Source organism: Vitis vinifera, chromosome 13, assembly GCF_030704535.1.
Source record: "Vitis vinifera cultivar Pinot Noir 40024 chromosome 13, ASM3070453v1".
NCBI lineage: Eukaryota > Viridiplantae > Streptophyta > Magnoliopsida > Vitales > Vitaceae > Vitis > Vitis vinifera.
This window is the reverse complement of record NC_081817.1, coordinates 5,450,107-5,476,804: the sequence shown is the minus strand read 5'-3', so window position 1 is coordinate 5,476,804 and position 26,698 is coordinate 5,450,107. Positions and strand designations below refer to the sequence as shown.

The following is a 26,698-nucleotide window of genomic DNA, read 5'->3' as shown; positions in this document are numbered from 1 at the left end:
ACATGCAGTTTAGACTGCTTGCTTAGTGCCCAGGCAGTCCCTGTTCACTAAGTTCCCCACAGTTTATCCTCATATGTTTCATAGTTTTGACTCCTTTTGCTTTTTCATAGCACCACTTAGACAGTTCACAGTTCAAATTCATTTTTCTTGGTAAGAGCATCCTTTTCATTTTGAGCAAGTATTTTGACATCTACATGGGAAAATCTTGATTTTCTAATTACTGATCAATCACTCTAATTTCTGATTTCCTTTTTGTAGTCCTTAGGTAAGGTATTAATGGTATTGCAGGCACTATGTTGAACTTCCTGGTCCACAATACATGTGATTTTTCTTTCAGGATTCTGAATCCCCTTTAAGCTTACTGCCTCAGATCACCAGGTTATACCATCTCAGCCTTGGAAGGCAAAAAATTTAGATAGTGAAGTATTTCTCTTCTTTCTGACTGAATTATTTGTCTCATTCTTTTCACATACAATTTATTGTGTCCACGTTATCTTTTATACTCCATGGAGTTGAGGTTGGCTGAATGGTTTGCTGGGGTTTCTCCTTGTTTCCTTGCAGCAAGACGTTATTTTGAGGATAGCAATCTAGGAAAAGCATCTGTGGATTACGTGTTTTTCACCTGGACTGAACAGCCCTTAGATTTTTTTACTCTTATTGGTGTATTCCTCCTGAAGCTGCAAATGGCTGGTTGCTTAATGGACATTATTTCTTGATGAACTAACATCAGAAAAAAAAAAAAAAAAAACCAATTAATAATTTTCACAACTAGTAACCTACATACTGATGACTCTGCAGGACTGGTTTAGTAATTGAAACTGGTCATTTACAGCCAGCAGGGTCTTCTGTAGTTTCTTATAATTCTGTGTATTTGCAATATTGGAAAAGCAATTTTTTTTCCTTTTTTGGATAGGTCAAATAAAGATAAATTAAAAATGCCTAGCAAAAAGGGAGCATAACCAAGCACACACAATGTATACAAGCACCACACCAGAGAACATTGGAAAAGAAAAAACTTGCTTAAAGTCTCCATGTCAAGTGATCTGGTTGACATATGTGAGCATCCAAAAACTTAATATATTTTCTGTGGGGTTGAGACCTTTTTTAATTTAATGGTTCACGGATTTCTTTAAATCATGGTGTCTCAATGTCATGCCTAGTATCTTTTCAATGTCTACAAAGACATGGATTTCCTTGTTCTCTTGTAGATTTAGCTGGTTTCCAAAATGCAGGCTCAGGTTGATGGTATGTCTTTCCGGCCTATGTATTTCTGCTTGAGATTTATTACCAGCATCATATATGGTTCATTTATAGTTTTCAAAAAGTACTGGTGAGTGGCTAGTATAGGTTTAGCTGGTTTCCTTAATGCAGGTTCAGGGATGTTGATGGAATATCTTTTCTGGCCTACAAATATCTTCTCTTTGAGAGATATATTCAAACATCATTTGGTTTGAAAGTCCTGTAGTTCCCCCAGCAAGTAAGGTGAGCGAGAATTTGTTTGCCAATCATCTTGTTCCTTTGACAAGTTTCCTTGGAGATTCATTTACTAATTCCATTTCTCCTTTTTCTAACTGCCTTTTGTTATCCTTATCAAGTAACTTACTATAAGATTTTTCTTCATTTACTTCACCACCGAAAGAAAATTCTCATTAGCTTTACCTATCAAAAAAAAAAAAAAAATTCATTTATTTCATAGATCCTAATTTCTTCCTCTGAAGTTGCTACAGAGCTTTCAAATCAGGCTGAATCATTGAGGTTTAAGCAGTTACTTGTTTTTTTAACCTTAGCAGGTTCTTTCCTTTTTATTCTTTTTTTTTTTTTTTTTTTTTTTTGTGTAGGAATTCATTTTTTTATTTCTAGAAGGTACGAGTTAGTCACTAGCCATTTATAGGACACCCATGATTTGGCAGATAGCTATGCCTTCATTTCAGTGTTCATCTGAATTACAAAATGATATTGCATTGCAGGCACTTTGGTCTCTCTGAGCGACAGAAGAAAGGGTTTCCATTTCCAAAAACCTGTGTAATTATCAAGATTCATTGTATACAAACAGATGCAATTCTATTTTAGTAATCAGCCTTTGTGTTGAAAGAGAAAATTGTAGTGACTCCTAGAAGTTTCTTTATTGAAACTGAAGAAAAGTCATAGAATTTGTTGTTTACATTGAAATTCATAATGAAAATGGAGATTTTTTTTTGTTACCACTGTGTTTATCTTGCAAGGTGCCTTTTATTCCAAGGATGTTACATCCTCTGAAATAATCAAGGTAAATAGATGTGTACTATCTAGTACACCAAGTACTCTAGCCTTCCACTATTGAGAGAATGCAATGAGGATACAATCATATCATGGTTCTAGTGGTAAGGCCTAGATGATATTTTTTTCTTCCAAATAAAGTTTATTTAAGGCCTTGTACATCTTTTTCCCAAAAGCATCTCGTGTGCTTCTATGTATTCAAGGCAATCAATTGCTTGAGTCATTTATTTTTTGGAATTGAGAAGGCCTCAAATTATTGTTGCAGCTAGTGGCAATTCTGAAGTGAGGTACAGTAATATGCTGACTGAATCTCTATATGCTATTTGATGGAGACTAGAGGATTCTGCAATTGTTAGCTCTTTGAATGTTCTTATTATGTTGACATTTGGTGTGACCTTATGCTCTTATTACTGAAATCAGTTGCTTGAACAATGGCAATAAACCTCTATTTCTTATCCAATGAAGCAATTATGACAAAGTCATTGATCCTAAACCTGTGTTATGAAAAATTCCTACTAATATTCTGGTGTAAAATGAGTAGAATGAATCTAAATCACCTATTGAAAGCCTGCTGCTTACGGTAGGAGTTAGGTGGATGGAGGAATACAATGAATTAATATGTTCTCTTTGACAGGAGACATTTGCCTTCTTTGACTGGTTTTAAAAACTTCCTTTGCTTTTTTTCTCTCTCTCTGTGGCTGGTTTAATGCCATTTGCCTTTAGATCCACTGTATTCTGATAAAGATCTCCAATTTATGTATTCTTTTTAGAGTTCTTTCAACATTTCATTGGATGTTTTATGAATTGTTCTATTCTCAAATGGTTCCATCAGAACTGTGGCAAAACAACACTAGAATATTCCTTTTTCTACTGGTGATAATTTTCTGATAATCATCCCTGTTAGGGATTTTGGGGTATATGTTAGATGCGGGAATGCTAGCAGTTTTGAGAATAGAAGGAGATAAGGGTGTTGGAGAGAGTAAATATTGGAATACTTATACTTATTATTTTCAGCAATTATATTTGGTATTATATACACTCAGTTATATAAACAAGAAATAAGAAACAAGACTATCAAAGTTAATCTCTTCCTAAGAATGCTACCTAATCTATGCTTCCTAAACAAATTATTCAACAATTGCCATATATAAATGGAAAGAAGAATTCAATGAAATAAATCAATATGGAGGAGTTGGCTGTTGAGCTAGGCTGCAGGGTGGGTTCCTTACCATCTCAGTACTTGGGTCTCCCTCTTGGGGCTCCCAATAGAGCGCCTTATATGTGGGATGGGGTGGAAGAGAGAGTAAGGAGGAGACTAGCGCTTTGGAAACGGCAATATATCTCTAAAGGGGGAAGAGTCACTTTAATAAAAAGTACTTTGGCTAGCATGCCAATCTATCAAATGTCTATTTTCAGAATGCCCAAGGTTGTTGCTAGAAGGCTTGAGAAAGTGCAAAGGGATTTTCTGTGGGGAGGGGGAAATATGGAGGGGGCAATTCATCTTGTTAAATGGGAGGTGGTTTGTAAAGACAAGGATAAAGGTGGGCTAGGCCTTAGGAAGTTAGCCATGTTGAACAAAGCTTTACTTGGCAAGTGGATATGGAGGTATGCTTGTGACAAAGATAACCTTTGGAAACAAGTTATCAAGGTGAAGTATGGGCAAGAGGGTCTTGGTTGGAGGCCAAAGAAGGCTAATGGGGCGGTTGGAGTAGGGATTTGGAAGGAGATTTGGAAAGAATCAGAGTGGTGTTGGGATAACATGATGTTCCGAGTAGGGAAGGGCAATACGATCAGATTTTGGATAGATGTGTGGTGTTCTGATTCAGTGCTGTCCCACTGTTTTCCTCATCTCTTTGGCATAGCTGCTCAAAGGAACTTAACGGTTGAGGAAATGTGGGATCGAAAAAAAAGTTCGGGTCAAGGAAATTGGAACCTAATTTTTTTGAGGGATTTCAATGATTGGGAGTTGGATACGGTTGGGGAATTTCTCCATATGCTGAGGGGTCATAAGCCCTCTTTGGAGGAAGATTCAGTCCTGTGGAGGCAAGGAAGAAGTGGTCAGTTCAGGGTCAAGGAAGCTTATAGATTGTTGACTAAGTCTAATGACACAGATTTTCCTTTAAGAAGCATTTGGGTGGCAAGGGTGCCAACTAAAGTTGCATTCTTCACGTGGGAGGCGACGTGGGGGAAGGTGCTTACGTTGGATAGATTTCAAAGAAGAGGGGTGCAACTTCCAAATTGTTGCTTCCTGTGTGGATGTGAAGAAGAAAGTGTAAATCATATCCTTATACATTGTACAGTGGTTAGAGCTTTGTGGGATATTGTTTTTGGTTTAGTTGATGTGAAATGGGTTTTTCCAGAAATTGTAAAGGAGGCCTTAGCTAGCTAGAGGGGCTCGTTTGTGGGGAAGAAAAGGAAAAAGATTTGGGACGCCATTCCATTGTGTATTTTTTGGACGGTATGGAAGGAGAGGAATAGATTAGCTTTTATGGGGGGTGTGTTGAACATTCAGAAGTTAAAGAATTTTTTTGTCTGTAATTTGTAGAGTTGGGCCAAATTGTATGTAGGTGAGGAGACGTTCTCCCTTATAGGCTTCCTGGATTGGATAGCATCCACCTAAAGGGAGGTGATTCTTTTTGTCTTTGTTTTTTGAGGCCTTAGCCGCCTTGTATACTCCCTGTATGCTTTGTGGCGTTTTGCCTTTTTAATGCATATCCTTTACTTATCAAAAAAAAAAAAACAAATCACTCGAGCTGAAAATAATATTCTGACTCTCACTCAAGTTGGTTTGAAGATAATTTTCATTCCCAACTTGCTCACTTTGTGAAGATATCAACCGATTTCTTCTTTGTTGGAATAAAGAGTGCAAATTTGTCCACTCTAAATGTTTTTCCTAAATAAATGTTGGTCAACTTCAATGTGCTTGGTCTTTTTATGTTGTAGTGGATTATGTGCAATGCTTATTGTTGCCTTATTCATGTGGAACTTGTGCATCTTAAGACATTTTAAAGATTGGGAGATGGATAATGTCAAAGAGTTTCTTGGGAAGCTATGTGTATTAGGAAGAAGTAGTTGAGAGGAGGACAAGATGGTTTGGAAGGCTAGCAAAAGTGGGGAATTCTCGATGAAGTCTTTTTACTCCACCTTGGAATTGGAGAATGAAGTGTTAGCCCCCTCAAAGTTAGTTTGGGGCTCTTGGGCTCCTTCCAAAGTGGGATTTTTTTTCATGGGAAGCAGCTTAGGGAAGGATTCTCACCATGGGAAGCGGCTTGGGCAAGGATTCTCACCATAGACCAGCTTAGAAGGAGAGGATGTTTTTAGAAGGTTATTGTTATGTTTAAAGATGCAAAAGAATAAGAAGACCATTTACTCATCCATTGTGGGAAAGCAAAGGACTTTGACACTTATTGTTCTTCTTAGTTGGCATTTTGTTCTCCCATATTTGGTGAGGAATTTGTTATAGGGTTGGTATGGGAGCTTTGTAGGCAAGAAGAGAAGAAAGGCTTGGAGAGTAACTCCTTTTTGCCTCTTCTAGACAATCTGGAAGGAATGCGACCCAAGAACTTTTGAAGGGGTGCAATGCACTAGTCAATCTCTTAAGAACTCCCGTATATCTAATCCATACATGTGGTCTTAGGGCTATCTTATAGTTGATGGTCAAGCTAGTCCATTATCCGTGATAGATTTTATCGAGTGATTGAGCTTTAAGTGCTAGATTGGGCTTGTGATTATAGCTTGCTTTTTTTGGTTTTCTCAAATGTATTCTTCGAGTCTATTGTAATCACCTTTTTTTTTAATTGTGTTTTTAATTTATTTTTATATTTACTCTTATTTGCCTATCAAAAAAAAAAAAGGTTGTTGCTTTATTTTCACTATATATTCTCATAGGTTTAATAGGATCCATCCTTAACTCCTTCATAAGATTCTTGAGCCATGATAATTCACATATTCCTTGAGTTGTACAAAATTCAATTTCTGCACTTGATCTTGCCACTATAGGTTGTTTTTTAATTCTTCAAGGGACTAAATTTCCTCCCACAAATTTGCAATAACCTGAGATTGACCTATCATTTGTGATGGACCTGCTCAATTTGCATCTTTGTAAGCTTCAATTTGCAATAAACCCTTTCCTAGTGTAAACTTAAGGTATCTTAGAATGCTTTGAACAACCTCCATGTGACACCCTAAGGGTGAATGCATGAATTGATTTACCAAGCTCACAACGTAGGCTATATCAGGCCTTGTGTGATAAAGGTTGATTAACTTTCCAATCACTCTTTGGTATCTCCCAATTTAAACCCCCAACCATCAATTGGTCCCCCAACAACAACAACAATAAAAAAAAAGTCGTTTCCTGATTTCAAGAAATTACACAGTTGTCTCAAACTTAGGCTCCACACTAATGTATTTAAGGCATGAGGCAACAGTTAGATGATTGGTCCTCTCCAGATGAGGTAGGCCTGAAAAATTTATAAATATATATACTTCTATATTAAGCCTTAGCTAATCTTGTCATGCTTGTATATTTATTTTCTAGAACTTTACATATGCACTCAAATTATTTCTTGTATTGTTCCATTGGGAACTTCCCGCAGGTTCTGAGGTTCCAAAATACATTTTTTCTGATGTGCAGGTTGGTGTTTCACCTTCCTTTTCTTCTAACTTTTGAAGCCATGGGGCATCGATACTTTACAAACTCATTCCAAATGTCTGTGGCAGACCAAGATCAGAACCAATATCATATGGATGCATATCAGTCTTATATTCATTCAGGTGCACAGCTGGAAACCTTTTTGCATGTCCATTCACTTCCTGGATGATTTTTTCTTTTCTTTTTTTCCATGCCGTTCTTTTAATCCCCATGGACTTTGGGTTGTATCCTAGCATGTAGTGAAGAGCTTTGATCTTCTAGAAACTTGGTGGTGTTTGTTTTTTTGGCTAAATAGAAAAAGACAATATTTGACTTTTTCTATTTAGCTAAAAGTAACCTATTGATATCAACAAAAAAAAAAAAAACTAAATTGAACTTATAGATAACAAGTTCACTTTAATTGTGTTAGTTGATATCAATAAGTTACTTTTAACTTAATAGAAAAAGTCAAATATTTTGGCCTTTTCTATTCATCCAAAAAACAAATACCATAACGTCTCTAAGCTTATAATGGTTTAATTATAAATAAGTTTTGTGATAAGGTTGATTGTGTAAATTGATTTGAAATAGGCACATGAAGCTCCTAAAAGTTTCTCCTATCTCCATGTTTCTTAACCATGTTTCTAATTTTTTCATTGTTCCTCACTCTTTCTCACTTCTCAAGTATGCATCTAATACTCCTCAATAGTTCTGAACTTTTTTTTTTTCTTTTTTTTTTTTTCTTTTTTTTTGATAATGTGTACACATGTCCCATGTGCCTCCACCTCTACCGATGATGAAGACCAACAAATTATTCTAAATATGTTGCACATATTCAGGGTGAAGACATGATTATGAAAAGTATTTGTGACGGCATTTCAATTTTGGTCTACTTTGAAATTTTCAACATTTTTAATTGAAATTTTATATCCTTGATTCTAAAATTTCTGGAGACAACTAAGGCAAGGTTGAACACCATTGTGTAGCCTAAAAGATCCAACCCTTAGATTGCTAACTTTTACCACAGGTAATTGCTGATTCTGATATTTGTATACAGGAAGGGCTGTTGATCCTGTGTATGGATCTTATGTTCATCAAATGGAGAATGCACTCACAAGTGGGGTAAGCAGTGCCTTTCCGCGGAATCTGAATTGCGGAACCAATGAACATTCTTTATCAAGTTTCAGCATGCAAAGGCCGTGTTTTCAAGCAGCTGTCCCAGGTCCATCTCATGATCCATTCTCACACTTGTCAGCTGCTGGAACCTTTTATCGGACTCAGGAGAATAATGCTAGCCATGCTCATTCTACTTACTACAACAGAAGCACTATTCATGAAGTTGAAGGTGGTTCACAAGATCCTGCAGTGCAAAACAGCAGAGGACCATTCAAAAGAAAAAGCCCCAGCATTTCTATAGCCTATGAGAGGGGCATTCCAAGCAGATTTTATGATGCAGGAAGTTCCTCTGGTTTTTCTGAATTTCATCTGGACAAACCAACTTTAGATTATCAAAACTACTTTTATGGTCCTGGGTTATCTCATTATGGGGCCAGTAGTCTCTCAATTTCTGGTGAAGCATCTCTAAGGAATGTGAGAAGACGATCTAGATTTGAGTGGGAACCCAACAGAACAACTGGTCATTTATCGAGCTATTCTTCTCATTATTACTGTCCAACAACCAATCTGATAAACCATTCTAGTAGAGTAGACCTTGCAAATTTAACAGCCAATTCCACCACTTATGAAAGGAGCCATACTGCTGTGCCTCCAGCTGGTTATGGAAGATTTTTAAATTCAGGTTTGTTTTCCATATATTACTTTTCCTGTTTAACTCTTCCATTGTCTCTAAAAGAATGTTTGGTAAAATCTTGCAGAAACAAATGGCTTGAGCCATGAGACAGATAGGTTTGTTGTGGGAAGAAGTACTGTGGATATCAGTGGGTACCATCATGGCTCTGTTTCAAGCAGATTCCCCATTTCCCTTCCACAATATCTTCACGGTCTGTCTGGTCAGTCTGTGAGGGAAGGCCACAGTAGCTATTCTCAAAGATTTATACCTTCATACAGGAGTGGTCTTAGCTATCCCCACTTGGGACATGAAGCAGCTCACTCTGAAAATGGTTTGCAGTTCCCCTCAGAAACTTTTTCTTCCAGATATCCAAGGCCATCAGCTGCCAGTGGATGGCGTAACAGTTACAGGAATGAAAGATCAAGGATTGCTAGTGAGAGATACCAATCACTTTCTAATGCAGCAGACACCCATGCTCAAATGGAGTCTGAGGTACCAACTTATTGTGAGGCAAAATTTAGTTAACCCATTTGTTACTCATGGCTGCAGGGTTGAAGTAACTAGATTCATGAGTCCTAGTTTGGATACTTACAAACCTAGAACTGATATAATTGGATCACAAGGGCAAGACGTTTCACCATTTTATATCTTTATAACTCCTGATTATCGGATAAGATGCTATTGAGTCAAAACCTAATTCACAACTTCTTATAGGTAGGCATGCAGAGTAGATACAAAATGTATGTGTTGAATATAATGTATTTATAGTGTACAATCTTTTTTTCCTTTCTTAATATAGGTCACATATATGGTAGTTAGTTCAACCTAGCCTTGTATATATATTTCTCTATTGTAAGAAGTTAATCATATGAATGAGAATTAAGGTTTCCTCTCTCTCTCTTTCAACATGGTATCAAAGCCAAGGGAGAGAACTTTATTCTTTCTGGTTTACCCGTGTAATTAATTCCGGGAATCTGTCCAGTGACCGTGTTTCATTCCGGTCACCTTTTCCATCTCCCAAAGCTTTCCGGTCAGCCATATCGTGGTCAGAAAACCCTCATCACCGTCAACATTTTTCTGGCGATATTTTCCGGAGACTTTTTTTCTGGCGATATTTTCCGACACCGACCACATCATCAGGAGCGCAAAGAGGAGATCTGCAACTTTTCTGAAAGCACTGAAGCCAAAAACTAATTCACGCGCCTCCCACGCGCCGTTTTTATCTGGCAGCCTGAATCCCACGCGCCGGCGTGCGAGGGCGCGTGGCCCACTTTCTGGTGCCGAGCTTCTACCAACAGGCTCGTCCGGCGCTGTCTTGCACTTCTAAGCCTCTATCAGTCCTCTCCGAACCCTACTTCTCCATTTTTTTGGTATTTCAGCCTCCAACGGCCTTCAACGGCAGCTCCTTTCCTTGGCCGAGACCTGTGTGTGCCTTGGGAAGGCCTCTTCTTCATCTCTAGTCACTTTTCTCCTTTGTTTGGGTCCCGACATACCAGGTTCTTCTCCACAGCTGTCATCCGACCTCTCTTTAGGGCTCTTTTCGATCCAAACATGATTCAATCTCAGGTGAAGTGGATATGGCGACTAGAAATCCTATTTTTACATCCGTCATCTCTAGATCTCCTACTATCACATCGGAAAAATTGATTGGTAGTGAGAATTATCTCTCCTGGTCAGCGTCCGTGGAACTCTGGTTTATGGGACAAGGTTATGAGGATCATCTTGTTACACCTGAGGATGCTATACCTGATGTTGACAAAGTCCAATGGAAGAAAATCGATGCACAATTATGCAGCGTATTATGACAATCTGTTGATCCCAAAATTTTACATCATCTTCGTGTCTACAAAACCTGCTTTAAATTTTGGACTCAGGCTAAAGGATTATACACGAATGATATTCAACGATTTTATAAGGTGGTTTTTTATATTGTTCATGTGAGACAGCAGGACATGGATCTGTCTACTTATATTGGCCGGATTGCGTCTCTTAAGGAGGAGTTCTTAACTTTGATGTCCTTCACTAGTGCTAAAGCTCAACAAATACAGATTGACAAGTTCTTTATGGTGTTAACCCTCATTGGCCTCCGTCTAGATCTTGAGTCTGTCCGAGATCAGATTCTTGCTAGTCCATCAGTACCATCATTGGATGATGTGTTCGCTCGTCTCTTACGCCTCTCCTCTACTCAGACCTTGTCGATTGATGGTCCTTCAGATTCATCTGTGTTAGCCTCTCAAACTAACTCTCGAGGAGGACGTAGTGGCAATCGGGGTCGAGGACAACGTCTTCAGTGCACCTATTGTAATAAGCTTGGTCACACTCGAGATCGTTGCTATCAGTTGCATGGACGGCCTCCTTGCACTGCCCACATTGCTCAGTCATCTGATCCTCTGCTATCTCGACCTGACTCCGCTGCGAGCTTCACATCTCAGAGTATCACCCTTGCTGGTAGTGATTATGATGCCTATCTCCGATATCAGGCAGCCACATCAACTTATGTTGCTTCTGTTGCCCAGACCGGTAATGTCTCTATCTGCTTTACTTAGTCTCCTTCTCTTGGCCCATGGATTTCAGATTCTGGAGCATCTGATCATATCTCTGGTAATAGATACATTTTCTTCTCTATTACTACTACCTCTGCCTTACCTACTGTTACTTTAGCTAATGGTTCCCAAACTATGACTAAAGGTATTGGTTTGGCTCATCCTCTCCCTTCCGTATCTCATCATTCTGTCTTTTATGCCCCTGAGTATCCTTTTAATCTTATTTCCATCAGCAAAATAACTCGCACTCTTAACTGTTCTATCACTTTTTCTGATAAATCTGTGATCTTGCAGGACTGGAGTACGGGGAAGACGATTGGCATAGGGCGTGAGTCTTACGGCCTCTATCACCTCACATCATCTTCATCTCCTGCAACTTGCATTTCCATTGATGCTCCTCTTCTCATTCACAGTCGTCTGGGTCATCCTAGTCTCTTCATATTCCAGAAGATGGTCCCTCGTTTTTCCACTTTGTCGTCGCTTGCATGTGAGTCGTGTCGGCTTGGAAAACATACTCGTGTCTCGTTCCCAAAGCGTTTGAATAATCGAGCAAAGTCTCATTTTGAACTTGTCCACACTGATGTTTGGGGTCCGTGTCGGACCGCGTCTACTTTAGGATTTCAGTATTTTGTCACTTTCATTGATGACTATTCAAGATGTACTTGGTTATTTTTAATGAAAAATCGAGCTGAGTTGTTCTCTATTTTCCAGAAATTTTATGCTGAAATCCAAACACAATTCAATGTTTATATTCGAGTGTTACGCAGTGACAATGCTCGAGAATATTTTTCTACACCCTTTACTTCTTTTATGTCCCAACATGGGATCCTCCATCAGTCATCTTGTGCTCATACTCCTTAACAAAATGGGGTTGCTAAACGTAAAAATCGACATCTTGTTGAGACAACTCGTACCCTCCTTCTCCATAGTCATGTTCATTTTCGTTTTTGGGGGGATCTTCTTACAGCTTGTTACTTGATTAATCGTATGCCCTCATCTATATTACATAACCAAATCCCTCATTCCCTTCCTTTTCCTACCCAACCTCTTTATTTTCTTCCTCCTCGTGTCTTTGGTTGTACTTGTTTTGTTCATACTCTCACACCTGGACAGGACAAGCTCTCTGCCAAGGCTACGAAATGCATCTTCTTAGGATACTCTCGACTTCAGAAGGACTATCGTTGTTATTCCCTGACACTCATCGTTATTTTCTCTCCGCTAATGTCACCTTCTTTGAGGACTCTCCATTCTTCTCATCCTCTAAATCTCTTCCCATTTCTGAAGTATTGCCACTTCCCTATATATCCCCCCCTTCAGATGCGCTCTCTCGTCTTCTTCAGGTTTATCATCGTCGACATCGTGCTGTTGCTCCTCCCCTCTCTTCAGCTGAGGTACCTAATGACTCACCTCCTGTCCCACCGATTTCTCCTACCTCGACCCTGTCATCTACTGACCATTTGCCTATTACTCTTCGGAAAGGTAATCGATCTACTCGTAATCCTCATCCTATTTATAATTTTTTGAGCCACCATCGATTGTCTTCATCCTATTCTGCCTTTGTCTCTACTTTATCCTCTGTTTCTCTTCCTAAGAGCAGTAGTGCGACACTTTCTCATCTTGGGTGGCGACATGCAATAGTTGATGAAATGGCTGCTCTGCACTCTAATGGCACATGGGATCTTGTTTCTTTACCTCCTGATAAATCTACAGTTGGATGTCGTTGGGTCTACACTGTTAAAGTTGGTCCTGATGGTCAGGTTGATCGCCTTAAGGCCCACTTGGTTGCTAAAGGTTATACTCAGATTTATGGTTGTGACTATGATGACACCTTCTCTCCTGTTGCCAAGATTGCTTCTGTTCGCTTATTTCTCTCCATGGCAGCTATGTGTCATTGGCCTCTTTATCAGTTGGATATTAAGAATGCTTTCCTTCATGGTGAACTTCTCGAGGAAGTGTATATGGAGCAACCACCTGGTTTTGTTGCTCAGGGGGAGTCTGGTTTAGTGTGCAAGTTACGCCGCTCTCTATATGGCTTGAAACAGTCTCCTCGAGCATGGTTTGGACGTTTTAGTTTTGTTGTTCAAGAGTTTGGAATGCTTTGGAGTGAAGCAGATCATTCAGTTTTCTATCATCATAACTCTTCGAGCCAGTACATCTATTTGGTAGTTTATGTGGATGACATTGTCATTACAGGTAGTGATCAGGAGGGTATCCAAAGACTAAAGCAACACCTTTTCAACCACTTTCAAACCAAAGACTTGGGCAAACTCAAGTACTTTCTGGGACTTGAAATAGCTCAATCCAGTTCAGGTGTGGTTATGTCATAAAGGAAGTATGCCTTAGACATCTTGGAAGAAACAGGTATGTTAGAATGTAAACCTGTTGACACTCCTATGAATCCAAATGTCAAACTTGTACCAGGACAGGGGGAGCCTCTAAGAGATCTTGGGAGATATCGACGACTTGTAGGCAAATTGAATTACCTCACCATCACTCGGCCAAACATCTCTTTTCCTGTGAGTGTGGTTAGTCAATTTTACAGTCACCATGTGACAACCATTGGGATGCTGTGATCCGCATTCTTCGATATATTAAAGGAACACCAGGCCAAGGTATGTTGTATGAAGACAGGGGCCATACCCAAATTGTTGGTTACACAAATGCAAACTGGGCTGGTTCACCCTCAGATAGGCGTTCCACCTTAGGGTATTGTGTTTTTATTGGAGGTAACTTAATATCTTGAAAGAGTAAGAAACAAGATGTAGTGGTCAGATCAAGCGCCGAAGCTGAGTATCGAGCTATGGCTTTGGCAACATGTGAACTCATACGGTTGAGGCAACTCCTTCAGGAATTGAGATTTGGAAAAGATGAACAAATAAAGCTAGTATGTGACAATCAGGCCGCATTACATATTGCATCAAATCCAGTCTTTCATGAAAGGACCAAACATATTGAAGTTGATTGTCACTTCATTAGAGAGAAGATCGCATTAGGGTGTGTTGCTACAAGTTTTCTTAATTCAATGGATCAACTAGCAACCATCTTCACTAAATCTCTCAGAGGTCCTAGGATTAAATACATTTGTAACAAGCTTGGTGCATATAACATATATGCTCTAGCTTGAGGGGGAGCGTTGAATATATTGTATTTATAGTGTACAATCTTTCTTTCCTTTCTTAATATAGGTCACATATATTGTAGTTAGTTCAACCTAGCCTTGTATATATATTTCTCTATTGTAAGAAGTTAATCATATGAATGAGAATTAAGGTTTTCTCTCTCTCTCTTTCAACAGTATGAGATAGTTAACTCAGTGTTAGCTGTTATGTGATAATATGATCATGTTGAGAAGTGTTTGATTTGCGCACTTGCTGCCATTTGTCAATGAGGCAGAAGAAAGAATATAATATACATGTCCTAGTTCAGAACTGAAATAAAGTCTAGGTAATAAATCAGCAAGACCTATCTATTAGATTTTATATCTCCCAGATCTGTAATTTCCTATATTGGATCTATATTAGGACATGGATTCGCATGAGACCCTTGGATTGCCTTTTTGGTGTGCTTAATGATTCATGCCCAGCTGGTGTATGCCCTGTTGATTGGTGTTCAATCAACTGGTGTGCTTTGATTTCAGTCCTCAGATGGGAGTAATCAACAAAATTTATAAACCTATTTCACCATATACTAAGGTAGCATTAGTTAGCATAGCATAGTGGCTCTAGGATCGTCCACAAGGATGAGTTTTCAAATTACAACTGATATTAGTTCAAAAACTGAATTGATGTTTTTTCTTTTCAAGATTAGCTTTAAAAGAAAACATAAGTATGTGTGAAAGGTTGGTTTTAAGTGAAACAAAAAATAAAGTAACTGAAATTACTTTAAAAAAAAAATGCTTCTTGGAGTTTTAGATCACTAGGCTCAGGTTCCTTATACAAAAAGAAAGATTCTGGTCACTTGGATCTTTTCTTTGCATTAGGGATTTAACAAATAGTTATTTCTCGAACCGGTGTGGTACAGATGCTTCCCCTTAATGGTTTCAAACACTAAATCCCTGTCACTGGATCATCTTGCAATGGTTCATACCTCTCACCCGGTATTGGCCATTCAAGGTGATCCTTAACCTTGGATTACCCGTCAAAAGCTCGCAAGAGATAACTAATGGATGTCTCCTGGGAGTCCAAAAGCTTACCAAGTGTTGGCTATTCTAGATAAATCTACCTATAAACCACCTCCCAGAGGCTCGCAAGAGATAAACTAGTGGATCTCAATGAACGAAGTCCACTTGCCTTACCAAGTGTTGGCCCAGCTGATTTTAAGGGATATTAAGTTAACTAAAAAGATAAAAACCATTAACGGGTCACACTTTCTCTTCATTAAAAACTGAAACAACGAAACTTTCACTTTTGTATCCGGAACCTTACCTAGCTTCCTTCACTCCGAGAAACAAAAAGCCTAGCCACTCATCCTCTAGGAAAACATCCTCAGAGTTTGATTTGCTAGAAATAAAAATAAAAGAGAAAACAAAATGAGAAGGTAAGGCAGAGCAGAGCTTTGTGTATTACTTTCTGAAAAACTATACAAAAGTTCGTCTCTGAGAAAAACTCCCCAGCGATCTTTTTTTAAAAGAAAATTACAATAGATATTATATAGAGAAGCTATTCACCCCTCCTGCTAACTTCCCAACCAAGAAAACTTGTCATTAGTGGGTTACAAGGAGAAAATAGGGATTTACACACAAATATCTGAAGATAAATATCAAGCGGAGTCAGTGCGCAAATATCTCAGATTACAGGTGGATTTCGCAAGTTCAAACGCAACTTGCGAAAATTTCGCAAGTTGAAATTGTCCATTTCGCAAGTTGAAATTGTGGTTTTGCAAGTTGCGAAATTGTCCTGCAACTAATCAGCTCTCTGTCCTGCAGCAATTCCTTTCCTCTTCCTATTTCGCAAGTTGCGAAAATTTCGCAAGTTGGATTCCACAACTTGCGAAATTGCTGGATGGTTGATTTCTTATGTGATTTTCTTCCTTGCATCCTCGTTTGGCTTTGGCAAAGGGTTATGAAGCTCCAAAGCTTAGTTTCTTCATGAATTTGAGCTTCAACTTGCTTTGCCATGAACTATACAAAGATCTCCCTCATTCTTGGATTGCTTTGGTGATAAAAAAGCTATGAAAAACACCAAAACTTAACACAATTTTATTAGAAACGATTGCAAGGGTCCTTAACATGCCAATTAAGTTAAAAGGTAATAACTACTAGTCAAAAGTGTTTAAAAGAGTTAATTACAAGCTATAAAATAGCACATTTTGAGTAGTAATCACTTAATAATTCAATAAATTACTCTTTAATTTAATTGGATTAAATATGCTCTATTCTGAATGTGGATCGTTTCTATGGTTACTCCTTAAACAGTGAGGTTCTTTCTACACGCTGGAGCTCCTTTCTTCATTTAATAAATGTTATTTACAACTTGTAATGAACTCTTTGGCTCTACCCATGAATTATAGAATAATAGGTATTTTACAATGAGCTCTACCTATATAGTAACAGTATTTAATTATGAATGTTAGCTAGGTACTGGACCCTGTTTAGTCCATTCTTGCAAGAGTGGGAACTTAATATTTCTGCTGATTTTCCCCACTTGATGAATACCCTTTGCCAATGGGGAGTTGCTTATGATCTTAAATTTAGGTGATTGTATTTGCAGTGATGGAAACCATAAAATCATATACAATATACACTTTAGGGGGATATGATAGATCTCTTTATTTTCAGATCGTGAATGAGTTGGTTATATTAATGAAAAGAACTCAGATTTTTTTCTTAGAAACTAGAATAATGAGTTGGTTATATTCATTCCTAAACTCTATGCTTAGTCTGGACCTTCAACACGACTAGGATGGGAAGGAAAAGACAGGAGGAATCTCGGTTTCTCTTATCTGGTTGCTATGAAAATTGAAAATTATTAAGGAAAATGAAATATATTATAAATTATTTGAAAGCTTGTACATTTTTACTCTTAATCTCTATTCAAAAAGTGAATAAAGTAGGACAAAGAATGAAGAAAAATTTTATTGAGTTCAAACTTACTCTTCATTTTCCTTCATTTTTTCTTTCTTCACTCTTTTTCTTTTCTGTATCCTTTTCTTCCTAGTTTCTGACATCAAAATGGAGCCTGGGCTTTCACCATATATTTGATCCAAGCACATCATGGTCCTCTGAGTTCCCTGAACTCATTTATGCACTTCATTTTTTATGTCTTCTGACCCTTCTCATTGGCAGTAACTTGTGGGGTTGAGCCTTAGCCAGTTGTATCTGATGTCTTCCTCTAGACATACAGAACACTTGGTGAAGCACCCCAGTCTATGCAATTTAGATTCTGGATTCTCCTTGATTATAGTACTACTGCAAAGTGGATGTATAGCAGTTTTCATTTTGTTAATTATATGTCGCATATATCTGTTATTTCCATGCAGGCTGTCATAATGGTGGACAGCTCATCCTTGTATGGTTCCAGAAATTTGTTTGATCAGTATGGGGACATGAGGCTGGACATTGATGACATGAGTTATGAGGTTACTATGTTCACATTGATCCCTTTACTTCCATTCTTATTGTTTCTAGCTCCCTTTAATTTTAAAGTACTGCATTTGGGGCAGGAACTTCTTGCTCTAGGAGAAAGCATTGGAAATGTCAGCACAGGCTTGTCTGAAGATATGGTCTCAAAGTGTTTGACAAAAACAACATACCATTCATCAGATCAAAACCAGGAGGAAGCAATGTGCACAATATGCCTTGTAAGAACTGTTGCACCTTACCTATTTCAATTAGACAGGGATTGACTTTCATTTTAGACCCAAAACATTGGTAGCAACCATACAAGTTAAATGGTGAAACACCCACGTCTGGATAGCTTCATATAGAAGATTATGATTAAAATCATCATGGTCCATGATTTTGAATGTCCCAATCTGAATATTTCCTCCAGTGCTCTTAAACATTATATAACAGCTTTGATTTGAGAAAGGTGTTGCTTAAGAAACTCGTAGATCCGATGTCCTTTTGCTGGTTGGATTGGATAAGCAGTTCTAGTCTTATGTGGGTTCAGTAAGATATTGGGTCCTAATTTCATACTTAAGAGCCGCCTCATTTAAAATATTTGTTGAACCAGCAGAAGGCTGTTTATTTGGGTTCAAAATTTTCACAACTAAAAATCATTTAGATTTTATGGACCTGTTTGGAGTTCCATATGATAACCTGTAGGGCATGAACTTGAACAGTGGAACTCAAGAGGTAAATAGAACTTGGGAGGTGTTGGATCATGCTCTCACGAATGTTGCATTATTTCTTTTTAGCTTTTAGGAAGCCTGTCTCATAACTGTTGCTTTGCAATGACAGGAGGAATACAAAAGCAAGGAAGAAGTAGGGAGAATGAAGAACTGTGGTCATGATTACCATGTGGGCTGCATCAGGAAATGGTTGTCACTGAAGAATTTCTGCGCCATTTGCAAAGCACCAGCTCTTGCAGATGGTTTGAAGGAGGAATGATTCATATTTAATCTCCATGGGATTTCTTAACTCAATTGTTAATGTACATATGGGAGACTTGTTTCTCAATTAGGAAAATACTGGACATATCTTAGGAAAAACATGGTTTGATGATCTCAATCCATTTTTTCTTTCATTGTTTCTATTCAATACATATTAGGCTTTTGAACAGTTGTGGATAATAGTCTGAAAAAAGGGAATATAAATATCAGGGATCCAAAATTTAATACCCTGCTTCTTGAAGGAAATGTCACGAACGATCTTGAATGCATTTCCTATGCTTGCTTTCTCCCCTAGTAGGGTGGTTGGAGCAAATATGAGAGGTTATTGCATAGCTGGAAATTCCTTCATTGTCATCATTTAGTTATTGCGTCTCCACTCCGGTTCTGTTCTTACCCAAACAAAAAAAAGAAAATGCCTCCATTCTTCTAACCCACCACCAAGCCAAACGACGAAATAAAATATAAAAATAGCAAATCTAGGTAAGAGCATGGAGAGTCCATGGCTGAGACAAGTGATATCCTCTCGTCTGCTGCAAAGGAAATGCAGCCGACAAAAAACATATGGATTCAAGAGTCAGTCGTAGGACTAATTAGGAATTAGCTTGAAGAGTTGAAAAAGCAGTGCACCCACAGTGAGGGTCCTCTTTCAAAGGTTAAAAAACCGAAGGGATCAAATCCACGACTTACGCGTGAAAAGCATATAGCTATTAATTTGTTTGAATATGGGACACCAACAGTGAAGGAAGGTTCCTCAGATGAATGATTGCTTCTGTCGACTGTCCTCTATGTTATGGGAGAATTGTGTTTTGGACACAGCTGAGCCCAAAAATTAACATTTAGTCCATATAACTTCCATAATTGATGGAAATGATATGATTGCTTCTGTCGGCTGTCCTTCTCTATGTTGACTGGGGAAGCCTGCCTTTATTATTTTGGCCTCATCTCATAAAGAAAGGAAGGTTCACGAATGACCAATCCCTGTAGGAACACTCTGAATTCCGCTTCCAGCTGGTCGTACTACGCCATTAAGGTTTCACTACTTATTTTGACAAACTTTCATCCCTAAATTAACTTCAAAATATCACAATGCCACTTAGTGGTATATACTTTCAATGCCAATCAATTATTTATTTGGAGAGGGAGGGAGGGGGGGTGTGGGGTCACCTGAACTTGCTCATATTCATGGGAAGGCAGTGCAATCAAGCGTATTTTAATAATTTACAGGAAAAACATCCAAAATCGGGAGGAAATATACAGAATGCCAATATTTATCATCAGTGCAGGTCACATATGAGAAGCCAACTTCAATTGAAACAAATTTACAACAGATGATGGTCAAATTATTTTATCGAAGAGAGAGATGTAACTTCCCCAGGTTTTTGGGCGATCAGATTGAAAAAGTCTGTTCCCATATTCATGGAGGAACAAAACTATATTTTAAAGTTCCCAACACTTTTGAAAGAGCTTTACAGATATACGAAACCGTGTGATAACATAAATTCCATTTTGGCATCTTTGATGAGAAATCTACATCAGCCCTCAAATGGTTCTTTTAATTTGAGGTTCAGCACTTAGCTCTCAAATGCTTCTCCTGCAAAATATTGCTTGTGGACCATCTTTCTGTAATCTGCAAAACCCAAATGGCTCTCTTCAGTTGACTGGAATAAAACAATAGTATATACAAATCATCTAGCTCTGAGCCCTGCATTCAATGATTTGTTCAGTCTTCAACAAAACCTAGCATAAATAATTCTAAAATATAGAAGCCCGAGGTTTAACATTCATTAAAATTCTACAAAGAAGAAAGATAAAATGGATGGGAGAAAGATGAAGATAAAAAAAATGAACCCAACCTTCTTGGTTGTTCCATAATGATGCAGCATAGCTGTTGAGAGGACTCTCTATGTTGGGCTCTGTATGTCAGAAACAAACAGCAAGGCACAGTGATAACAACGAACAAGAAAAAAAGGACAAAAAGCTAAAACATGTATGGGAAAGTTGGCATACCTCCCAATAGACTTTGAATGGATAAAAGAACGGTTTTGCAATCATAGGCAGAAGACCACTTGTCCTATACCAAAATATAGAGGGTTGCATCAGTTCCGTGAGAAAATTTTAGACATGAAAATAAAGAAAATCATCACTTCAAAGGTTTTAAACTTCAATAAAATTCTAGAATTCAAGGGTCATTTCGAATTTAAAGATTTTAAACATCAAACTTGGATAAGGACTGACTTCAATCTCAAAGGAAAAAGGATTAAAAGGATCCATCTTTACTCCCAACTATTATATCCCAGTGATCTGCAGCTGAATAGCTACTTTCATGACTCATCCAATTAATTCAATTTTCAAAGCAGAGGTTATCATAAATATAGGACCATTAGATTGTTAGTCACCAGAAATTTGCAATTCAAAAACTTCTAGCAAGTTGAGTTATACCTGAAGGATGTCAAGACAAATGTTGCCAAACTGATCAATATTTGGATGGAAGCACATTGTTTCAAACTTAACTTGGGGTGGCTTGAAAGGGTAGTCAAGGGGGAAACGTAATGAAAGTTTATAAGATAAACCCTCATACACAGTTCCATTTCCACCCATGATTGTGCCAATCCAGGTAAAAATGCTCTCGCTTTCAGGGAAAGCAGATACCCCAAGATCTCCTCCACTCATCTGTGCAAACAGACAAATATTAGATCTTAATAAACAAATGAAGAAAATTGTTACATGTTTTTTGTTCACTTTTATTGATAGGCACAGAAAATTGTAAAGAATTTAACGATTTTTAGGAAGAAAGAAAATTCTACAAACAATTTCTCAGTTTCTTATTGAATAGGTGACAACAAGACTCTTATTTAATAGCTGGGATCAAAGCAAGACTCTCAATGCACCATGAATCCAAGTATTTTTACAGGCCAGAGCTACAGCCAAAATAGAAGATCTAGTCCCTAGACTCTTAGAGCTACTGCAAACATCCTCAAAAAACTTCCTTTTAACAATTGTGATGTTTAACTTGACACTGAACATGACACATGTTTCTAAACAAAATAATTAAAGCCATTCCATACTAGTGTTTTTTATTTTATTTTTATCAGAAACAAGAGATGTATATATTAATGTTAAAGAAAACATAACAAGGATGAGGAATCCTCCCCACAATTACAATTCCCATACCAATGTTTGCAATACTACCCTAAACAAAAGATTTTATTACTAGTTTCATTTAAGAAAATGTAAATAAATAAATAAATAAAGGGGAGAGAGAGAGAGAGAGAGAGAGAGAGGGTTGGGGGAAGGGGAGGGGAGGAAGAAAAGAACAAGAGAACATGGAATGAATAACATCATAGCATTGATGTTTCTTTTAGAAGCTCCTATGAACCTCCCACTTAAGTTGCAGCTATTGAAGTTTATAAATGGCGCGTGCAACAATAGAGCACTTCTTCAATGTCACCTCCAGTTCTAGTTATGGAGGGTTCGCAGCATCACAGCTTCTTCCTAGAATTTTATACTGTCACTCTAGAAAATTGAACCTATTCATTGAAATGTTTATTAAAGTCACAGTCCAGACTCTACCCTGTATGAGGTCCCCCATGTATCATTTACTTAAATTTGAGTTTTGACAATGAGAAGAATTTCAAATCATGATACATCTTCATGGAAAAGAGAGCCTTTTCTCATTATTGGTATAAGTTATCATCACGAAAAAAGGCTCAAAAATGTATACCCTCTTGCACAGCCTGGTGTTTTATATATATATATATATATATATATCAGAAACAGAAGATTTATTAATTACTGTAAAAAAATCATGAGAAGGATGAGAAGAACAATCTTTCAAGTTTCAAGAGGTTCACATCATCAACAAATAACTCCGTTTGGATACATTTCCCTCTCCCAAACTTAACCTCCATAGCATTTGGGTAAATATTGTCCTCTTCATTACAAAGTTTTCTAGTATGTTGTTCCATAAGTGGAGACGGCTCTAAAAGTTGGGAATTATGCGTTTACCAAATTATTGAACTCTGAATGGTAATACGAGCCTGACCTCTAAACTCCACAATCCACCCTTCAAGGGTAGACAGTTTTGCTGTGCCTAATTGGTTCTTACTCAAGAATAACACCCACACCCCACCCCTACCTCAAAATGAAATTTCTGTCACAGGTCATGCCCCATCTGGCCTCATCAGCTCAGCTATTGGTGAGGGATCAGTCAAAACTGGTAAATGAAATCAAGTAAATGCATGAGCATCATTGAGCTTAACAAAAAATCTGAACACAAGTTGAACATTTTAGGGCTTGTTTAGGAACTCTGTAAAACAGTTTCATGGTCTTTAGAACAAAAAAAAGTTCTCTAACTTAAAAAACCATTTAGTAAACTTTTTATTAAAACAATTGGTTTTTTTTTTTTTTATCAGAAACGAAGAAAAATATATTAATAGAAGAAAAGATACAAGAGAAAGAAGAGATACATATTTTTTTAAAAGTTGTTTGAGATTTGCTTGACAATTTGTTCTGAAAAATATGTTTTTTAAACAAAGTTAAGGAGTTTTCAAGTGTTTTTTAGAGTTGTCTGAGAAATAATTGAAAATATGGAGAATAATTTAGAACTCTTAAAATTGTGCATAAATACATAGTACCTTGAAGGCAAATAAGCTAAGAAAATAGTTTTTCCTATTTGTGTTCCCCAACAAAATTTTGTTCATGAAAACAATTGAGAATTGTTTTTATGAACTATTCTTAAAACTGTTTTTTGATAACTATTATTGAAAACACAGCCAATCAGGCTCTCAAGTTTTTGTCTCCTTGACGAAAACTTCTGACACTAAATATATTTTGACAATAAATTATTGAATATTTTAGAAAAGTTCCTTTGAAGTTTTCTTCCACTCCCACTCTCCCTAGTCCTCCCTAGTCCCACCCATGGCCAACAACCTCAACACATGGCCAGACAATCATTTAACCCTATTATTTTCAGGCTAAAACTAGTATTCATGGTTAGCCTGAGTCCAATGCAGCTTTCACAACCCACACAATGCTTTACCCCTAAATGTCTTGTCAACCACTCTCAATGTATTTTGAGGAGAACAAGAAAACCACAGGTTCCAGTGACATTTTGCACCAAACCACAGCTTATCAACTAATTATTCAACATCAGTTAGTTCAAAACTCCACTTAGTTCCACAAAGATTTTTAAAATGTTTTGCTCATTAAGATTTGCCTGAAACCTGCCTATATTTGAAGTGTGACCATCACTAAAACCTGACTACAACAAAAGACAAAGAGAACAAAAGCACATACAGAAGATGGCTACTAAGCAGGGAAGACATCACTTGAATGAAAAGCATTTCCCCAATATATAAATATATATATGTATATATGTATGAAAGTAAGGATCTAAGACCTAAAAAAATCACATAACCAGAAGGATTAAGTTTTTTTTTTAGCTATCTACTTTTATTTTAAGAGTTTCCAATAAGTTACACTATTCACCAAATACAATGAAATAGCCAATTGCATAAATGAACATCGCTTTTTTTGAGAGGAAAAAAGGTGAAATCATCTACAGTTGGGGAAACATTACTTAGGAGCCATTTTTTTATCATCTTTTCTATCTTTATCTCAACCAATTCACTACATTGACACCCAGAAAAGACAGTACAACAAAAATGACTAGCCCATGACACCAAAATATATAGAATTACCTAAACCAACATCACTAGCTTAAACATCAAAGAACTCAAGGACAAGAAATTTGAAAAGAAAGATCCTTGATATCAAGATCAATGCAATACCAGAAATCAACAAGAACCAGATTCGAATAAGAAATAGAATACTATATAAGAAATCAAATATGGTAAAGGAGAAAGAAAAAAGGAAAAGATGAATATACCATGAGGGCCATCAACTCTTTTTGAAGCCTGAAATTAAAAATAGATAACATAAGAACAGGCCATGAAAAGGACATAAAACATGACCAGATAACATAGAAATTAACCGAACAAACCTTGGAGTGTGGGACTTGAGGAGAAGGTAAAGAATTGGCTTAAAAAAATTTTAATTCTGGAACCAATGCTTTTTGAATTGAAATTAATTAGAAGGGGATTAAGATGAATTTTGCATACATTTTTAAATTCCACCCAGAGATGGTGGAATTTGGAGGTTGATTTTAGCACTTAGCTTTTCAATAGTAAGGGCCAAAAGTGTCCAATAAAACATGCGTTCATGTTCCAATTTTTTGCGATGGAAATTCCTTTCCTTGTCTTCATAATCATTAAGTCAATCCTTTTTCTCAAAGATTTGGTTCCAAACAGGTACTAAACTTTCTGTTTGGTCGCTCAGAAAGTGGACGAAAGAAAAGACAAAAAACTCAAATACCAGTCCCAGAATTCTCATTTTTGATCCCAAGAAAACTAAAAACCACCCTAACCCTAATCCAACTATTTGGCCCAGCTAATAAACTTAGATAGTCGTTCACTTTCCCGAAAATTGACATAAAGTAAAACGCGCTCATCCAAAATTTTCTTCTCTACCTTTTCCGCAACTGAAATAAAAAGAAAAAGAAAAGGAAAGAAAAAGAAAAATCCGAGAAAGGAATACAAAACATCATATTCAAAATTTCCGTCCTTTTCCTCTTTCTTCTATTGACCCCCAGTTTTCTCCACAACCGAATAGAAAATTCAAGAAAAAGAAAGTGGTAAAACCAAAATATAAAGCATCAGATTCAAAATCTTGGACTTCCCTTAACTTTCTCGACAACCAAACAGAAAGTAGAAGAAAAGGGGAGAATGAATACGAAATGGACCTCTGAGAAACGGAACTGGTGTCGACGGGGTTAGGCGCAGCTTTGAGCTGCTTGGATGGAGCTGCGTGCGCATGGTGCTGATGCTGCTGCGGAATTGAGGAGTTGTCATCCACCGGATTGGGCCGGACCTCCATGGTTTTCACAAGATGAAGATTGAATCCGTTGGATCAAAAGAACGATCAAGCAATCAAAATGGATTAAGCGATGAACTGATCTCAGCGTGATTTTGCGGAAACGAAACAAAATCCGAGAAGCGAAAAGTAGGAAACGTTTTGATAAAGTGTTTTTGAAAAGCAAATTCACAAATCCTGTAACTCCTATCTGTTTCTCCTCTCTCTCTGCTTATTCTTTATTTTTATTCTCTCTCGACTCTCGACAGCGGAGGTTTGTTGAACGAGAGACTTCGTAGATGGGCATCGGTTTTAATTACCAAACTATCCTCCTAACATATAAATAAATAAATAAATAATAAAGTGATTCTGAGCAGTCACTGTCGACAGCGAATGAATTTGAGATAATGTTATCTAAGCAAGTTTTAATGATCATCACCCATTATCCAGTTGCCCGTTTCCTACACCTATAATTAAAATAATTTAATTTATTTTTTACCAAAATAAATTTTTTTAAAAATATTATAAAATAATTTGAAATTTTCATCACCTTCTTAATGTTTCTTTAATTTCTTTTAGTACAAGAGGTGGAATCAGCAACCATCTGTATTTGTGTCAAATGTTTCCTAAGCACTCGTATAACACAAGATTTTAATCATGATTCAACAACAGGTAGGAGTAAATTAAAGGTTTGAAACTAAACCCCACCATGGTTTGTTATAACCGCCACCACCAGATTCCCTCCATGTCAATTGCCAACCCAAAGCCTCTACAACGCGTGTTTCCACTCATTCCCAATGATACTGTCCCATGGGTAAGGTGGTGATGATGGGCAAAAACCTTTCCTTACTTGATTGGAGTTTGGAAAGCTCTTGCAGGTAAGGTTTCTTAATCAAGATTGATGGTGGGTGGGTGATAACCGATAAGTGATAAGAACCCTTTCAGCCTCTCTGCATCGCAGTTCAAACTGGGCCCCTGCAATAATCGAAATTAAAGTAACGAGTCCACTACTATGGTGGA

At 37.4% G+C, this 26,698-nt stretch overlaps 3 protein-coding genes across 4 annotated transcripts; 2 read left to right on the top strand and 1 right to left on the bottom strand.

Annotated features, from left to right (window-relative positions):
- The first annotated feature begins 1,696 nt into the window (after nucleotides 1–1,696).
- LOC100249661 (uncharacterized) lies at nucleotides 1,697–18,938 on the top strand. Its single transcript, XM_059741558.1, has 8 exons — nucleotides 1,697–1,790; nucleotides 1,968–2,022; nucleotides 6,890–7,029; nucleotides 7,944–8,684; nucleotides 8,761–9,167; nucleotides 17,696–17,794; nucleotides 17,879–18,016; nucleotides 18,618–18,938. Exons 3-8 carry the CDS (start codon nucleotides 6,930–6,932, stop codon nucleotides 18,765–18,767), a joined length of 1,635 nt encoding a protein of 544 aa, XP_059597541.1. The 5' UTR covers nucleotides 1,697–1,790; nucleotides 1,968–2,022; nucleotides 6,890–6,929; the 3' UTR covers nucleotides 18,768–18,938.
- On the top strand, nucleotides 10,628–11,921 carry LOC109123722 (uncharacterized). Its single transcript, XM_019224238.2, has 2 exons — nucleotides 10,628–11,195; nucleotides 11,513–11,921. The coding sequence occupies exons 1-2, from the start codon at nucleotides 10,628–10,630 to the stop codon at nucleotides 11,548–11,550; spliced, it is 606 nt and encodes a 201-aa protein (XP_019079783.1). The 3' UTR covers nucleotides 11,551–11,921.
- A 1,083-nt stretch (nucleotides 18,939–20,021) lies between the features above and the next one.
- LOC100253010 (uncharacterized) lies at nucleotides 20,022–26,006 on the bottom strand. 2 transcript variants are annotated; one of them, XM_002275879.5, is made up of 6 exons: nucleotides 25,569–26,006; nucleotides 24,657–24,684; nucleotides 21,209–21,439; nucleotides 20,777–20,840; nucleotides 20,623–20,682; nucleotides 20,022–20,396 (listed from the first exon to the last, which is right to left on the bottom strand). In XM_002275879.5, exons 1-6 carry the CDS (start codon nucleotides 25,700–25,702, stop codon nucleotides 20,341–20,343), a joined length of 573 nt encoding a protein of 190 aa, XP_002275915.1. In that variant the 5' UTR covers nucleotides 25,703–26,006; the 3' UTR covers nucleotides 20,022–20,340. The 2 variants fall into 2 exon arrangements, with proteins under 2 accessions (XP_002275915.1, XP_059597540.1); XM_059741557.1 differs by having other exon boundaries at nucleotides 20,022–20,682.
- Between the last annotated feature and the right edge of the window lie 692 nt (nucleotides 26,007–26,698).